The sequence below is a fragment of the Gymnogyps californianus genome, chromosome 2 (genome assembly GCF_018139145.2).
Source record: "Gymnogyps californianus isolate 813 chromosome 2, ASM1813914v2, whole genome shotgun sequence".
Taxonomy (NCBI): Eukaryota; Metazoa; Chordata; class Aves; order Accipitriformes; family Cathartidae; genus Gymnogyps; species Gymnogyps californianus.
Genome location: NC_059472.1, coordinates 65108928 through 65127348, shown reverse-complemented (window position 1 = coordinate 65127348; position 18421 = coordinate 65108928). Strand labels below are relative to the sequence as shown.

The 18421-nt window shown below is 38.7% G+C and overlaps 1 protein-coding gene across 1 annotated transcript in view; it reads right to left on the bottom strand.

The window, feature by feature from the left end:
- The window catches only part of ZNF236 (zinc finger protein 236), a 76267-nt gene that overhangs the window by 11030 nt on the left and 46816 nt on the right, over positions 1-18421 (bottom strand). Inside the window, exons 22-29 of the mRNA XM_050891351.1 lie at positions 15467-15832; positions 13313-13458; positions 11838-12081; positions 11187-11366; positions 9738-9890; positions 8237-8427; positions 6427-6558; positions 238-435 (exon numbers count right to left, since the gene is read on the bottom strand). Coding sequence (XP_050747308.1) covers positions 238-435; positions 6427-6558; positions 8237-8427; positions 9738-9890; positions 11187-11366; positions 11838-12081; positions 13313-13458; positions 15467-15832 — 1610 coding nt within the window. The remainder of the gene's footprint in view (positions 1-237; positions 436-6426; positions 6559-8236; positions 8428-9737; positions 9891-11186; positions 11367-11837; positions 12082-13312; positions 13459-15466; positions 15833-18421) is intronic.

Below are 18421 nucleotides of genomic sequence, written 5' to 3'. Positions count from 1 at the left end.
CATTTTGCATTCTGTAGTCAATATATGCATTAATATCCACTCCATGCTCCAGGAGAGAATTCTCTAACTGTGTATACATTATCACTTAAGACTCCTCCTCTCAGATGCACACATCTCACACTGTAAAAGGAAAGGAAAGGAAAGGTAAAGGGATAATAGGTACCTTTCATTAATACCGCAAAGAGTCCAAAATAAAAGGACGAGTTAACAGAACAATCAACTGTTATTACCAAATACCTTGAGATGTGTTGCCCGCTTAAAGGCTTTATTGCAGACATGGCAAACATGTATTCTTTCCTTGCCATGAACCTCTTTACTATGGTGCATCAACATGGTGGCTGACGAAAAGGTTTGACTACACTCAAAACACTGGTGCACGCGACCTTCTTTTTCTGCTTGACTGCTTTTAGTCACATTAGGAGAAACCTCTGTCACCTATAACAATTTACAAAAACACTATCAAATAGTTTCACAGGCACATCCACAACAGTGGTTTATCTACCTCAACGTGACCAATTTTTGGAGAGTACTTGCAAGCAACTTACCAACACAAAGCAAACAACTAAGTTGTATGTAAATATGAACTTGTATTTCATTGCTCTTAAGAATGACACATACGTATTTTAAGAAAACAGAAAGATTATAATAGTGATCATCAAATTAATTTACGCATTATAAATAATGTGTTTATATCAATATTTTCCTATATTCAATTTTATATTCCTGAGCATCTCAGATCATTCTCACATTTCTCACCAAACAAAATTCAAAGCCAAAACCATTTCAGCCAAAAAGAAAGTATGTCTGGTTTTACAGAGGAGAAGAATATTTTCTATTTGTTTAATTTCTTCATTGAGGACTATTTTCATAAGGAAGTAAAGCTCTGAGCCACCAACACAAAGTTCCAGAGCTACTGAAACACAATGAAAAGTTGATAGAATTTGGATGGGGTTGTGCTGCGTTTTTGTTTTGTTTTAATCAATGAGGAGTGTTTGGAAAAATTTCACTTTCTTCAAACAAAATAACACAAATTCCTCCAACTTTATAGATACAAAAGAATCTTAAATACAATAACTTACAGAAAGAAATAAATGAAGAAAAAATAGAGGAAGTAGTACTCTAAATGAATTATTCAGGATGAACTAAACTTGAAAAGATACAGAACATAGTAGCAAATTATCCACACTAGAAAGCAAAGATGCAATATAAAACATACTGAAAGAAATGACAAAAAAAAATCCTGTGTGTGCACGTGCACATGTGCATGTGTGTTTGTTTCCAACTAGTTGGAACCTCCTGGGAAAAGGGTGAAATGTTGAAAAGTCAATCAACGTAGTCACCATGATTAAATAAAACACAACATTACAGGGAATGACAGAAAACTAGTCTACATTAGTGACTTATTACAGTAGTGCTACTCAGACAGTCACATTTTACAAGTGACATTATAATAAGCCTTATGAAATGGCACCCTGATTTATGAAAGCATATACACTGAAAGACACAAAATCTAGTTTTAAATTCAGGAGAGTAAGAAAATATGTTCAAGTTAAATTTAAAAGCATCCATCTTCACAGATTATTTGAACACTAAATTTGGTAAGTACTCACACTCATAAGCATATGCAAACGTAAAAAATGTATGCACAAGATGTTATTAGAAACAGAATAGTTCAAGTTGGAAGGGATGGCTTCAGATTGTCTAGTCCAATGTCCCTAGAGCACACTCAGGGCCATGCCCAGACATCTTTAGAATGTCACCAAGGATGGAGACTGTATAAACTCTCTCAACAACCTCTTCCAGGGTTCAATCACCCTCACAGCGAAACAGGGTTTCTTTGTGCTCAGATGGAATCATTTTAATTTGTGCCTATTGCCTCTTGCCTCTTGTCCTTTCACTGGGTATCACCGAGAAGAGCCTGGCTCCAGCTGCTTTAGTCCCTCCCATCAGGTATTTATGCACATTGGTAAGAACCCCCCGACCCAGGGCCTGCTCTCTTAAGTCAAACAGTCCTAGTACTCTCAGCCTCTCCTTCTATGTTGGATGCTCCAATCCCTGAATCATCTTTGTAGCCCTCCACTGCACTCACTCCTGTATATCCATGTATCTCATACTGGGGGCCCCAGGACCGGACACAGCACTCCAGATGAGGTGTTCTCACTGGTACTGAGAAGAGGGGAGGATCAACCCTCTTGACCAGCTGGCAACACTCTTCTTAATGCATCCCAGGATGCTGTTGGCCGTCTTTGCCGCATTGCTGGCTCATGGTCAACTACTTGTCCACCAGCACCCTCTGGTCCTCCTTCGAAAAGCTGCTTTCCTGCTGCCCTCAGTGTGTACTAATGCACGGGGTTGTCCTTCTCCAGGGACAGGACTTTGCACTTCCCTTTGCTGATCTTCGTGAGGTTCCTGTTGGCCCATTTCTCCAGCCTGTTGAGGTCCCTCTGCACGGCAGCACACCCATTCAGTCTGTTAACTACTCCTTCCAGTTTTCTATCACCTGTAAACCTGCAGAGCGTGCACTCTGTTCTATGATGCAGGTCATTAATGAAGAACATTAATGAACAGTCCTAGCCCCAGCATTTGAACCTGGGGGCACACCACTAATGACTGGCCTTGAGATGGACTTTGTTCCACGGATCACAACCCTCTTGAGACCAGCAGTTCAGCTAGTTTTCAGTCCACCTCACTGTTCCGTTTAGCTAGCCCATACTTCATCAGCTTGCCTACAAGGAGGTTATGGGAGACAGTATCAAATGCCTTACTAAAGTCAAGACAAACCACATCCACTGCTGCCCTCATCCACCAAGCCAGTCATCTCATTGTGGAAGGCTCTCAGGTCAGTTAGGCACGTTTTCCCATCCATAAATCTCTGCTCACTACTCCTAATCACCTTCTCGTCCCTCGTGTTTGGAAATGCTTTCCAAGATTATTTGCTCTATTGCCTTCCCAGGGACTGAGGTGAGGGTGACTGACCTGTACTTTCCCAGATTCTCTACCCTGCCCTCCTTGAAGGCAGGAGTAACTTTTGCTTTCTCCCAGTCCTCAGGAACCTCTCCCAATCGCCATGACCTTTCAAAGATAACAGACAGTGGTCTCATGACAACATCAGCCAGCTCCCTTAGCACTTATGAGTGTATCCCATCACCAATAGATTTGTGTATGATCCTCCTCTACTGACGGTACGTATTAAGTGCTCCACCCTTTACCACTGATCTTGGTGATGTGGGATCGCAGAAGACAAATCTTACCAGTAAAAATGAAGCAAAAGGAGACACTCAGTACATCAGCCTTTTCCAAATCTCCTGTCACCAGGTCCTCTGCCTCAATCAGTAGCAGGCCAACTCATCTTCCTTTTGCTGCTGATATACCTGTAAAAGCTCATCTTATTACATTTTATGTCCCTTTCAGATTCAACTCCAGGTGGGCTTTGGGTTTCCCAAACTCATCCCTGTCTTCTTGAATGGTGTCTCTGTACTCCTTCAAGGTCACCTGCTCCTGCTTCCACTTATGTATGCTTCTTTTTTTTATGTCTGAGTTTTGTCAGAGGCTCCTTGTTCCTCCACGTTGGCCTCCTGTCACCTTTGACTTCCTACACATTGGGACTGATGATTCTTGAGCTTGGAGTACAATATTTAAAATCAACCAGCTCTCCTGGTCCTCATTCTCTCCAGGTCTGCTTGCCATACAATTATTCCAAGCTGTATCGGGTGTGCGTGGCAGGTTTTGGCAGTGGAGCGGCTACGTGGGTGGATTCTGTGAGAAGCTGCTAGAAGCTTCCCCTACATCCGACAGAGCCAATGCCAGCTGGCTCCAAGACGGACCTGATGCTGGCCAAGGCCGAGCCCATCAGCAACGGTGGTAGCGCCTCTGTGATAGCATATTTAAGAAGGGGGAAAAAACCTGCAGGGAACAGCAGCAGCCAGAGAAAGGAGTGAGAAGATGCGAGAGGAACAACTCTGCAGACACCAAGGTCAGGGAAGAAGGAGGGGGAGGAGGTGCTCCAGGCGCCAGAGCAGAGATTCCCCTGCAGCCCATGGTGAAGACCATGGTGAGGCAGGCTGCCGCCCTGCAGCCCATGGAGGTTAACGGTGGAGCAGGTATCCACCTGCAGCCCGTGGAGGACCCCACGCTGGAGCAGGTGGATGTGCCCGAAGGAGGCTGTGACCCCATGGAAAGCCCGTGCTGGAGCAGGCTCCTGGCAGGACCTGTGGAGCCGCAGAGAGAGGAGCCCACGCTGGAGCAGGTTTGCTGGCAGGACCTGTGACACCATGGGGGACTCACGCTGGAGCAGTCTGTTCCTGAAGGACTGCACCCCATGGAACGGACCCACGCTGGAGCAGTTCATGAAGAACTGTAGCCCGTGGGAAGGACTCACGTTGGAGAAGTTCGTGGAGGACTGTCTCCCATGGGAGGGACCCCACACTGGAGCAGGGGAGGAGTGTGAGGAGTCCTGCCCCCCTGAGGAGGAAGGAGCGGCAGAGACAACATGGGATGAAGTGATCCCAACCCCCAGTCCCCATCCCCCTGTGCCACTGAGGGGGAGGAGGTAGAGAATTTGGGAGTAAAGTTTAGCCCGGGAAGAAGGGAGGGGTGGGGGGAAGGTGTTTTTAAGATGTGATTTTATTTCTCATTATCCTACTCTGATTTGACTGGTAATAAATTAATTTTTTTTTTCCCCCCAAGTCACGTTTTGCCCGTGATCATAATTGGTGAATGATCTCTCCCTGCCCCTATCTCGACCCACAACCTTTTAATTATATTTTCTCTCCCCTGTCCTGCTGAGGAGGGGGAGTGACAGAGCAGCTTTCATGGGCACGTGGTATCCAGCCAGGATCAACCCACCACACAAGCAGATTCCTGAACAGACCAAAGTCTGCTCTCCTGATGCCCAAGGCTGTGATCCTGCTATCTGCCTTACTTCCTTCCCTCAGAATCCTGAGCTCCACAATCTCATGGTCACTGCAACAAAGTATGTCCCTGACCTTCACATTCCCAATCAGTTCTTCCTTGTTCGCAATTATCAGGCCCAGAACACCTCCGCTTGCTGGCTTCTCAGTTATCTGTATCAGGAAGTTATCATCAACGCACTCCAGAAATTTCCTAGATTCCTTGTGCCCTGCTTGTTGCCCTTCCAGCAGATCTCAGGCAGGTTGAAGTAATCCATGTGGACCAGGGACTGCAAATCACAGATTTGTTTAGGTTGGAAAGGACCTCTTGAGATCATCTAGTCCAACTCCTCTACTCAAGAAGGGTCAGCTAGGGCAGGTTGCCCAAGACCAAGATGAAAGCCTCATCTATTTCTTGCTGACCAGGCAATCTGTAGCAGCTGGCTAGCATTCACGACAGTGTCACCCACGTTGGTCTGCTTGCCAATCCTTACCCATAAGGTCTCAGTTGGCTTACCATCCAGGCAGAGCTCCATGCATTCCCGCTGCTGTCTTGCCAGTCTGTCCTTCCTAAAGATCCTGAATCCAGCCATGGCAGCGCTTCAGTTGTGTGAGCTGTAGCACCTTCTCTCTGATTCCAATGAGATCGCAGCTCTGCAACTGCATGCAGACCTCTAATTCCTCCTGTTTGTTCCCCATGCTGCATGGATCAGTGTACAGGCACTTCAGAGAGACACCCAGTTGCGACAATTTTTCCAAGAAGAGTGTTGAAGTTTCCTCTATTATGTTGTCTATCTCAGCACCTTTATTCATACACATATACTTGAGGTGGGCCCCTTCCCTTCATTCCTTATTATTTTTGAGGTTTCCTGTGCCCACGTCAGCCACAACTTGCCCACATCTTGCCCTCTGCTTGCCAGTCCAGTCCAGTCCAGTCCACCACTTCTTCACTTGATTGTGGGTCACCATCTGCCTCTCCCATTTTTCCTATTTTAGAGTTTGCATTACCAGGCTGGTTGAAAACATTCCTTTTGCCTTCAACAAGAGAAGTCTGAACTACTTTTTCTACTATTAATACTATATTACACATGTAAAAGTTTCTATTGAAATTCAAATACATAAGAAGTTGAAAAGACTTCATGTTGCACCACTATTAAAGCAATTTGGTTAAAAAAAGAGAATGGAAGAGGTGTAGCAATAGGTGCTATTTTTTTCCACAGCTCTCAACTTTGTCTATTTTTATTATCTAATTACAAACTTCCTTGGAAATTTTTGGAGCAGTCTGTGTTGAGAGCATGGTTATGTAATTTGTAGAAATAAATACATTATTAATTGCATTTCTTTTTTGTATATGAAAAAGTGTTTTTAACTCAAAACAGAATCTGGGTGGCTAGGAAGTCACAATGAACCTCTTCCCAATACTCTTATTTGGGAATGACATCAGCCTTCCTGCTTCAGGATATAGAGGAATCATTCCAGTATTTTGAATAAACAATGTCCTCTACCCACAAAAGATACAGAAATATATTGTATCTACCTGATACGTTATTTCATCAGAGTTTGCAGATGCTGAATGGGGTGTATGGCTCACCAGTATGACTTGCTGTGAGCCTGACCCACTTTGGCTAGCGAGACTGGAATCTGTGAGTATAGCAGGGAACTGCTGGCCCTGTCAAAAAGGAGAGGCAAAAAAAGGTAGAATAACTATATTTAAACAGCTAACTGTAGTCATGTAAATTATTTTTATACCTCCAAACTACCTTTTTTTTTTTTTTCCTTGAAAAAGACCATTCCAGAATCCTATCTGAACAAATACTACTGTTTCCTCCCCTTTTCTCCTTCCATTTTAAGTTTAACAATTTAAGGGTAACAACAGCTGGAAGTCTGTATGAGTAGAGATTCAGTTCTGATTAATTTTTCTCAGCCTTGCATCAACTGCTGAAATGTTTCAGCCTTCTCTTGTCTTTGTCTCTTCAGCTGACACTTTCTTTAACCCCTATATTCTGCTTTCCTGCATGGTCTTCCCACAGTATTTTCCTTTTTTAAAATCTCTTAATTAAACATACTTCCAAACCACATGAAATCACTACCTAAGATACATGATTATTAGTATCATACTACTACTTCTATTTCTACACTACTGTTAAAGACTTTTCAATTTCCCCAGGAAACGCAGTACCTTTATGTACTACCTGTCTATTCATCACAATTCCTGCAACATAGACTGTATTTGCATAGTGCCCAAAACAATGTTTCATTCTTATTTATGCCTGCCTTAACATTAGGCATAGTGTCTTATTAATAAACATCAACACTGCCAAATGTAATCGCTTAAATTATTACAAAGTCTGAAATGACACCACGTGTTGCTTTGTTACTCTGTGATGCCAGATATCACAAATGTGTCATAAGAACTATTTAAGAAGTCTTTTCTTCCCCTCCCCAGAGCAAAACTGCAGAGGGAACCATATAATCATCCTCACAGACTTGCTTCACCAAGTTTAATCACACCACGTGCTAGATAAATAGTCTTTCATTTATATACATTTACACATTTTAATTCAGGTCAAAAAGTAAGTGAAAATTAAACCTAGTTAAGCCAAGAAAGTAGAAGAAACAGCCCAAGTTTTCAGATGTAAAATCTACACTGAAATGCCAACCACACAATGACCCTAAATTTTAACTTTCTGGTCTTTTAATATTATTTATTGATTTTTTTTTTTTTCCTCCCCACTCTATACATTCTATTTGCCAACATGTCTTTGGCTCTTGATGACACCACAAAAATCTTAAATTATGATAAAAACGAAACTAATACTAAAGCCACTAGGGAGATGATAGTCCATACAGCACTATTCTTATAAAATTTCTTGTAACACTACCTGTTAAAGACAGTCAATTTTATTTAGATTCTGTCCTGTTATTTGCTGTGAAAGGAACTGTCGCAACTGCTCTTCAATTCTCATGTTCACAAGGAGGAAAAGAAAAGTTTACCATATTTAACAATAAAAAGTTTAGGAATACTAAGCTGTATTACTGAATAGTGATGATGAAGTACACAGTTTAGTTTATCACTAAAAATTGATCTCAAACCACGTTTGAAATGGTAGAACCTATCTGTTCATTGCAAAAAAAACCCTGCAAAATTTATCTGTATTTCTGTTTAAATAATTTATGCGTCTAGATGCCAGTGTGCACACACTGTTGGCAGAAAGAAGGACCGTTAACTGAATTTTCAAATACTATGTATTTACAGGACAAAATTGTTTTCTAAGTAAATTCTCCAATTCCTGTCCTGTAAGACAGTAACATTAGTTTTTCTGTCAGTTCAGAAAAGCATTTCTTACCTGTGAAGTGATATTAAGTGTAACTGCATCAAGACCACCTGACAGCATTCCCTGAGTGTCAGCAAGAGTCAGAGTGACACTACCATCTCCTCCAACTCCTGATGAAGACATTACCAAATTCTGGGCAGAAACTGTAGACTGAGATATGGGTGTTGTTGAAGGTAGGTTTGTTCCACCTGTTGTATTAAGTTCTGGAATATATGCAAAATAGTAAAAAAAAAAAAAATAATCTGTTACATATATAAACTTTTAGCTGCAAACTTATTTTAATGAAATGTAATAATTTCTATTTCTCATTTGCTAGGCCTTTCCATTTTGGAAGCATATAAATCAGTTAAACAGCTAATCAGGTGTCAAAAGTTGTCAAGAGTCTCAGATGATGATGTAGCTTGATGGACATCATTGAAATTACATCATTGTCGAAAAGATACCTGAAGAAGTTTCAGGTTACACGTTTGCGTAGTCTGACCACTTTCAGAATTCTCAATGAAATACACTTCGACTCACGGCAGTAAAACCAAAACTCAGTAACTCCGTAACCCAACACTCCCACGCTATCCTTGCAACATGGCTGATAATCCATAATAGCAAAAAAGGCCAGTTTATTATTAGAAGGTATTTCATCACAGTTTGATTACAACAGCTGTATAATAGTTTGTTATAGATTCTCCAATACATGACTGGAGGCCTCACAGCTCTCAGTTTATGATAAGCCTCAAAAACCTGAGAAAATGATACAGAAGGTACAATACAACTGTCTGGTTTTACTATTTCATTTACTAATTCATTACACAAGAGCATGCCTTAACCGTCAAATCTTACAGGATACTCTAGGGTAGGCTTCCCCCAGTGTGACACAAAAGCAGATTTGCTGTATAGATGTATATGAGCACTAAAGAAAGCTATGAAAGGAGAGAGATGAAGGAAAAGGAAGATAGAGAAAATTTAAGTATGCGTAAGAGTGAAGAAAATTATTTGCATATCAGTAATAAGTCTGTATTAGTACAACCTGCTGCAACCAATCAGTGCAACCAATGCAACCTGCTGCACTGGTTGAAAATATGAACAACTATATACATGCACATGTTCGTGTGTATATATAAACAGATATAGGTAGAAATTCATATACATATTTAAAATCTCAAAATTGGAATACTAGAGCAAATTTGATATAAAGGATATTTTATCATCTGTCTGCAGCAAATGTATCAGATTTCTTCATCCTCCAATTTATAGAAATAGTCCTTCAATATTCCTGTAACTGCCTCAAAGTACTAATTTTAAATATGTCGTCTTGTTTTCATTTTCTTCTTACTATGTGGAGTAAACTTCATTTAAATTGGCATAACAATTTAAAGTTAGTGAGAAAACACACAAAGCCATGTAGTTCCTGAATCGTAATGTGCGAGATTATACAATTTCATATTTAGTTACCTGGTCTAATATTTATTTTTTAACAAAATATTATTTTTAATTAAAAAAAAAATCAGTGTATGCATACCTGGAGCATTTAGTGAAGTGCCCTGAGAAAGAAGCTGGTCGTTGCTTATAGTTAATGTAGCACCTGTAGTCTGACTGTTGATGGTTGGCGCTGTCAGCCTTAAGCCACTATTCAGATCACTGCTTCCAGAATTATGCTGAATGAGATCTTGGCCTGAATAGAAATTAGTCCTATTATAACTGGAAATGTCTCAACGTTTTTCTGCTACTGTACTTAGAACTATAAACAAGTGATCATAAAATAATAAACGTAGAAAAACACAACCAAAATGCAAAATTAATTTCTACACGTGCAGATTTTTATGCAGAGGTTCAACAAGTTTTTAATACAGATGTGATTATGCATATCTAGACACTAGCATGTAGAGAAATACCTGAGATTATTAATATTTAGACAAATATTGATCTTACTTATCTACATTCAAGGCACCAACTTCATAAAACTATAAAAATCTAGCAAACTAAAAGCTAATGGTTAAAATGTGATTTTTTCAATCGACTATATGGATAATGAATTGCATTGAACATGTCCTCTTTTGTAAAAACATCACTTCACATGGCGTTAATTTTGTGGAACAGTCAAAAAGCATAGAACATACAGAAACTGAAAGCAGATTCTATCAGTTGCTGGACACCTATACTCCATTTTTCTTAGATGAGCGAACATCCATTAACAAGCAGAAAAACATAAGTAGGGGACCCTGACACCTTAACACAGACATTATTATCATGACACTTAAAAACACCAAACACGTTACAGAAAATGGGAAAAGAGAAGAGAGAAAGAGAAAAAAAGGAAAAGAAAGAAATAAAAGAGAAAAAAGGAAAGAGAAAAGCACTAAATATTATACTGGATCTATTAAAGAAATGTCAAGATACAAAATACAAACTGTCTTTGGGGGAAATAGAAAGATATTTATAGTATATATAGGATCAGTCTCTTAGAGGCAGTAAGAAAGTTGGTCTAAATTTATTCAGAGACACCTGAAGTATTAACTACATATTATAAAGACTGAATAGTACACCTCAAAGAATGATCAGAACATCTATTAGAACATGGTTCCACAGGCATTTAAAGAAAACTAGATTAAATAAACTCATCCCCAAAGCCTGCCCTGCTTGTTCCCATCCCAGTACTACCCAGGAGTTGCACTACCCGAAGTGAGGCACAGCAAGGAAATAAGAACTGGTTAGATGGGCTCTGCCACTGAGATGAACATCTGCTGACTCAAGGCTATGAATAAAAGAGAGAACCAATCTAACATGCATCCTCAAAGCAAATGTATTTGGTTTTCAAAAGCAGATTTGAGGAATATCTTTTAAAGCTGATGAATATAAAAAAATACACTGCAGGAAAGCTGTGGACTGTGAAAATATCCTCAAATGCTACTGTATAGCTATCTTATAAAATGGAGATCTGGTACCATTCAAGATCATTAAAAACACCAACCAGATATTGTAAGAGTGATTTCTTGAGGACTTCCTGATGAGCTTGTAGTAGTAGAACCCGAAGCATGAGCTAGAACTTGACTCAAACTGGAATTATTTATGGTCAACATTATCTCATGTTGTCCATTTGAAGATGATACCATACCCTGTGAAGTCATGACTTGAGAGATGTCCTGTGCACCTAAATATAAGTGGGTAGAACAAAAAAAATTCCATGAAGATCCTTTCTTTAAAATAGACACAACTTTTTAAAGCAATTAATACATTATTTTCTGAACTACTATGAAAGATGTAGCCAAGGTAAGATGCTAGAACTTGTACTCTAAAGAATAAATTGTTTCCATATCCAATTCATTCCTCTGCAGGTTAAGATCTTCAGAACAAAGATCTTATATTTTTCTAAAGACTATAAATGTTCTTCAATATTTTCATTATATAGTCCACCTTCTGAAAAAAATATGTTCAAAAATGGTAAAACAAAGTTGTAAAATTTGCTGAAGATGCTCATACAAGAACTGTATGCTTCTTTTATTAAATGAGGTATTTGGCGCGGGGGGGGTGGGGGGGGGGGGGATGGATTTTCTCACTGTGGGTAATACCATAAGTAAAACTAAGAAATTCAAAGCACAATAAAACTATTGACACTGCTTACCACTAGCACTGGTTGTCAGCACAGACTCTTGCTCAGACAGGGATCCTATTGTCATGTTAGCAGAGGATGTTACTGTGGGCTGCAAAGACAGGCCTGATATAGGCTGAATAACCACATTAGCTGGCACTGCATTTTCTGTTGCCTGGAGCGAGGGATTCTGTGGAGCCATATTGGGATCTCCAGTTAGCTGCTGAGCAAGTAAGTTACTCTGCTGTAACGTCTGCTGTAGAATACTTGGATCGATCTGAAAAGCAAGTTTTCAATCTGATCAATCTGAAGTTAACAAATACGGGTTAAGTGAACATTCTTAACATAAATACAGAATTCATATTCATTGCATATAGAGTATATATAATATTTAAACTTTATAATTAATCATTTTAAAGTGTCTGTATATAGCCAGTCTCCAAAGTCACTATGTAAACAGTTTATTCAGCTTCACCTTTAGATTCTTCCTTCCCATCCCTCAGCAAAATGTTTGGGAAATCATGATCATAGTTACATATGAGCATGCTGGGCACCAGGTACCCTCACTGCTGGCATTCTCTAATGTCTTGTTGCTGCATGTAACGCTTATCACTGTCTTCAGGTCTTTGAAGGTGAAACAGCATGGAGCAGAGAGAAGACTGATACCAGAAATTATCTATTTTTCCAGCTTCTAGGGCTCATTAATGTCCCAGCTCACAGTCAAACAGCTGTTCTCGATAGTTAAAGATAGACATTTTACTCTTTAGGGACGTTTGGGAATTGGGGAAAACAAAACTAAAATATAGTTTGCTTCGTTTTACACGAAAAACTTCCTGAGTAGACTCTGAGCAACCCAATGCAACTCTGAAGATGTCCCTTCCCTGACCTTGGGGTTGGACCTGGTGACCTCCAGAGGTCTCCACCAACCTCAATGATTCTGTGGAACTGATCAAACACAACCAAGTTCATGAAAATCATTCTTTCACATAATTTCAAATACAAATTTTTAAATGTAATCATCTCACCTTTTTCTGTCGTTCATTTTACAAGCTCAATGGGAATTTAAATTGTGAATCCAAATATGAAAAGCTTGCCAAATAACGCAGGTGTCTTATGTTAAGGAAAAGAACATTCTGTGCAATAATTTGGGTTTGTTTGTTTCTGGGAGCTGTTTCTTTTGGGGGGTTGGGTGGGGTGCTTAAAATGCTTTTGAAGTGAAAACACAAAATGCAATTAAAAGAAAAAGAATACAGATTTTAAAGCAATCTGCCAAAATCCCAGAGGGGTAAAAAACCCTGAAAAACTGAAAAAGAAAAAAACCAAACCAGAAAAAAACCCCACTGTGCAGCTATTCTTTAAGTCTTCTAACATGCTACAACCAATAGAGCATGGTATTGTGGGTGCTTCACTCAAGGGAACTCCTGCAGAATTATGTATGCTCCTTAGACTTCCTTCAGCCCTCAAAGTGACTCTACAAAATTAAAAGCAAGAAACTCTGAGCAACCTACCTGTAATGTTATGTTGTTAATACTGGTGGCATCTATTCCAGAAATTTGAACATTTTGTCCAACCAGATTAGCAGCAAGTTGTAACTGTATTCCTTCAAGAGTGGCCAAGCTACCATCTGTCAAGGACACAGTTAAGTCACCTCCAGCTACCAAAGAAAACAGTTATATTATAATGTTTTTCTTTATCATTACTGACTGCCTCTTTTAGCTTGTTTATTTTTATGAATTAAATCAATATGAAAGCTATACACATACACATTTATTTATGCCAAGAAAAATAATTTGAAGTAGATGATTGCCTATTTTAAAGCTTCATAAATTCTATGTAATTTAAAGACTGTTATTATTTAAGCACCAGCTAGCATCTTACAAAACAAGAACCGCTCCAGAGCAGCTTTGGAAACCTGGAGAAATTTGGTATAAATTTTCTTGGAGAGTGTGCCACGCCTAAATACAAGCAGCACTCACACATGATATGTACATTCTGACTCTGAAGGTACACATGAAAGCTACTGCCACATTGTTGCACAGCATAAACATTGTTCAAGAAGGTATCAAAGTTCATCCTATGTACTCACATTGATGGAAATAAAGGTACATCAGCATTTGAAATCCAAAATCTTTAGAACTTAGAAAGCTCCTAATTTCAAAAATTGAATAGGCCATCTCTACAAAAGGTCTTGACAGAATATAAGGAAAAAGTCACCTTGTGTTTGACATACCTTGTTCTCCAAAGACCTTCAATATGATCAACCAGTTTCCTTTGGTTGATGCTTCAAAAACATCTATCTTTCCCTCTCCAAAATCCTTTAGTATAATAAATCTGCTTTACAATGCACCCAAGAAATACATGCTCTTGGCAAAACCCACATCACTAATCTCGATTTAAGAAGGTTCCTGCCTCTTTCTAGGACATCTGAACATGCTAAAGACTCCTCCTTATTGTGTTCACTCAAAAATCCAAGCAAACATCAGACAGTTTTTAATCACAAATTTATCACTAACTGTGCCTGTCAAATAACATTTACCAGTATCTTCCAAACAACAAATAGTCTGTTGGTTTTGGACAACAGTTTAGGTCAAATCAGGTAAGCTGGAATGGCTACAGTTAAATATGGGACTGATACATTACTGTGAATTTGTGGGCATACCTTCAAAATCAGACATGTACTGAAAAAAGTGCCAAAGAAGCCCACAAAATCAAAGTCTTACTTTCAGAAGTGACAGACAGACAGTCCAAGATGCACAATTTAAGTAGTAAATTTAACAGTACCAGGGAACATTTCCAGACACCTGAACTCTATTCTGCTCTTAAAACCATCCCTGTCCCAACTTTGCCTGAGGCCAGCTAGCACTTACACAAACAATTCCTGAAAGCAATTTAGAAGTTAGCAAGGATCATTCTCAAAAGGTCATTTTCTTGCAACATGAAGGATGTTGGGTATTGTGTGCCAGTTGGCCTTAGAGTCCAAGAATTGTCTGTGGCACATTTGATGTGCTAATGCAGCTGTAGTCACTGTCAATCGGTAAGACTTCATATTCTAAGCATTTAATTATTTAACATACATGCCTACACTAGTAGTTTTTTGTATCACTAATGCGTTTTCTTGTTTTGTTTTTTCGTTCGGTTTTTTGGGGCGTGTAGTTTTTTTCTTTTTATTTTGGACTATTAACTACATATGTACAGCAGAGCACGTGCACTTAAAACATACTCTTCACTATTCATGTAAATAACTGGTGTAGACAGACTTTTATTTGCTCTATGATCCAATGCTTGAAAACAAAATAAATCTTATGGAATGGAAAGCTTACAGAGTAACTGTTTTGCTTCTGCCCTTTTTAAGAAAAGGCAACAGAGTATTACCAAAAAGAATACAAGTACTCCAGCTACTTGTTACCTACATTTTCTTCCTTTCTGCAGTGTAACACCACAGCAGAACTGAAGAGATCTTTTTAGGTGAACTGCATACATTTTCCCCTTCATTCTTAAATAAATAAATTTCTATTTATGTCACCACCGTGCATCAACTCATGAATTCAGTACAACTCTTACCTGTTCGGAAGCAGTGTTTGGCATAATTTTCTGAACTCTAACAGAAAGCAAAGTTCAGTATTTGATCTCAACACCACCACCAAAAAGTCATCCATTTTTACCTGACACTGAAGCAGGCAGGATAGCCTGGCCCACAAGTCCTTGTTGAAGTAAATTTTGATCAAACTGACTTGTCAAAACGGAGTTATTCATGATGAAAACATTAGGGTCTGTTGAGGATGAATTAAGAAGATTGACTGGTTGTAGTCCCTCAGCTGAAGTATGGAGGACAGGCTTCCTAACTTTCTTTGTTTCTGGTTTATAATGACACTGTATGTGGGTTTTTCTGCGCCCTGAAGTACGAAACCGTAAATCACAGTGTGGACATTTAAAGGGCTTTGCTCCTGTATGCAGACGCATGTGGACTTTTAGACTCCCTTTTGTAGAAAAAGAATTACTGCATACATGACAACTGAAGAGCTTCTGGCCTGGAAAAGTTTCAAAAACAGAAAGATAAGTGATAAAACCTCTAAAAATCAATACCACTGTACCAACAATTTAATAAAATACAGATTCTAAACTAATTTGAACACAATAAATTTGAAATAGCTAGCCTTTCTCTTTACAATTTTGGATGCTTTTCAAAATTATTAAGGATCTCAATGAAGGGTATCTTAATTTTTTTGTATTTCTAAAACTCAAGACGCTGTTAAAACTTTCATGCAGAATCTTATTTGGTCACCTTGATGCCTCTGTCCTCCTCATCATCTCACCTTCCTGACTAGTCAAGTTGTCTCAACTACAGAGCTCATAAAACTGGAGAATTAAATGTTTCATCTTGACCTCTTCAGCATTTGGCTTCTCCTTACTTAGCCACTCATTTCCTTTTTAATTCCAGCAGCTTTATTCTTCTGTTTAAGCCTTTACCTCAATACTGACTAGTACTAATGGATTACAAGTAGGAAACAAATAAAATTTATAAGGGAGATAATATTCTAAAACAAAATGCCAATCACCTCAAAGTAATCTAGAAGTACAGAAATCTGCTCTATACACATACAGTCCTCTTTCTCTGCTCTCCTTTCAGATTGCATAACATTTGAAAAAAATCCTTGGTCTCAAATGGAATTTTTAATGTACTACAAATAACAACAGTTAACTATGGAGTTTGTTTCATTAACCATATGCGCAATTGTACAATTCACAAAAAGCATAATGTAAATATCTGGCAGAAAACATGCCACTGCAGCTGAAAACCCACTATAACTCCTGAAATTCCCAGGCCTTCCAGCACAATATTGCTTCCTAGCTAAACAAGGGAAAGAAATCAATGTATTTTGTATAGCTGCCTTACCAAAGAATAAAATCAAGAATTCTCTATAGCTGTGATGGAAAAATATATTTATTTAAAAAAAAAAAAAAAAAAAAAAAAAAGGTAGTACTAAGTGTGACTAAGTTATCCTTTTTACCTGGCAAACAATTAGATCAACCCTGAAACAAAGTTGACTCAACTTCCAGATCAGAACGTACTACTGTATTCTGGTGATGTTAGTCATTTATAGTTGTAAAGAAGTCACAAAACCAATGTGTGCCTATGATTCCTGCTATTGAGTTCTAACTTCCATTTACACAGAAGAATCTCTCATCAAATTCCTGAATTACAATTCAACCTACTTCAGATTACAGATTTAGATTACAAAACCCTAACATTGTTGTCACTTTTTGTTCAACAAAACTAAGTAAACCTCTGACAATGTTCTGTTTCAAATAATGGAGAAGATAAAGCTCTTTTTCAACATGAACCAGTAAGACAATGGGGGTCTGGGCTGCAGCAAAGCTGTCTACCACATTCACAGTACCACAAAGAAAACCATCTAGCAGTCTTTCCTACTAAAGAAAAAAAATACCCATTGGGAGAAATGGGGGTGGGGCAGAGAGACAGAGAGAGAAAGAGAAGTTAACAAAAAAAAAAATTAAGCAGTGAGGAACGAACTGAACATCTGAAGTCCTCTTTAAACAGAACATTAAAATATTCAACCAGATTATGACCTGACTCTTGGGCTTTTTGTAAAAATACTAGGAATCTGAAAAAAGAAAGATGGATGAACTAGAATGTAGAACTATCTACGGACATAGAGTTAGTGGCCACAAGGAAACTTGGAGGGAAGATGATCACAAATCGGGATGAAAAGTCATACAGGAACGGCAAATGCCAAATTGGCATTGCTTCCAAATATAATAAAATTGAGTGTGTTTTATTGCATCTACAATTATGCCATACTACTGGCTATCCACGTAAAATGTTAACAAGAACTGTTACATATACAGGAAATTAGAAGAGCAATGAAGGCAGAAATACAATGATGTGTGACTTCAATTATCCCACTACACGCTACGTCAGGATACAGGAACTAAGTGTTCAGCCAAAGGACCATGTATCTCACAGAAAAACAGCCAGCCTGCTGGTCTGAAAGATGGTGATACAATAGAAGCTACAGTAAAACCCCAAACTAATTATTTGCATCGATGTTTATTACAGATGAAGTCAGGTAGGTTCCTATACAGGCAACTTTCTTTTACAGGTGAGGAGCAGAGTAGCTTTTCAAACTGAACTGTTGTTAGGGGAGTTCCAGACAATCACACTGTAATTTTTTTTTATTGTTCATTTAAATAAAATAAGTATGGCTCAACATAAACCCCATGAGCTATTAGCTGTAGATGTTGCCCACAGATTAAAACAGCCCTCTGAAAAGAGATCCAGGCTCAAATGCAGAAACTGCACACCAGTTAAACTTCATTTAACACGGGCTGGCCCAATTACAAAAGAAAACGGAAAAACCCCACAAGATCAAACGAATTATAATAGGGAAAAGTTGATGTGGCTTTTGTAGCAAAAATTACACTTCACAAATCTATGAGAGCTCTTTGAAGGAGACCAGATTTTCACTGACAAGACTGTATCTGGATTTTTGGAGTTTTACTCTGGTTTTATATGAAAGGACCTTAGAAAAACTGCTGTCACAGGGTGAAAGGACATAGTCCTTTCACGAATTAAAGAAAAATAGTTATAAGGCTGA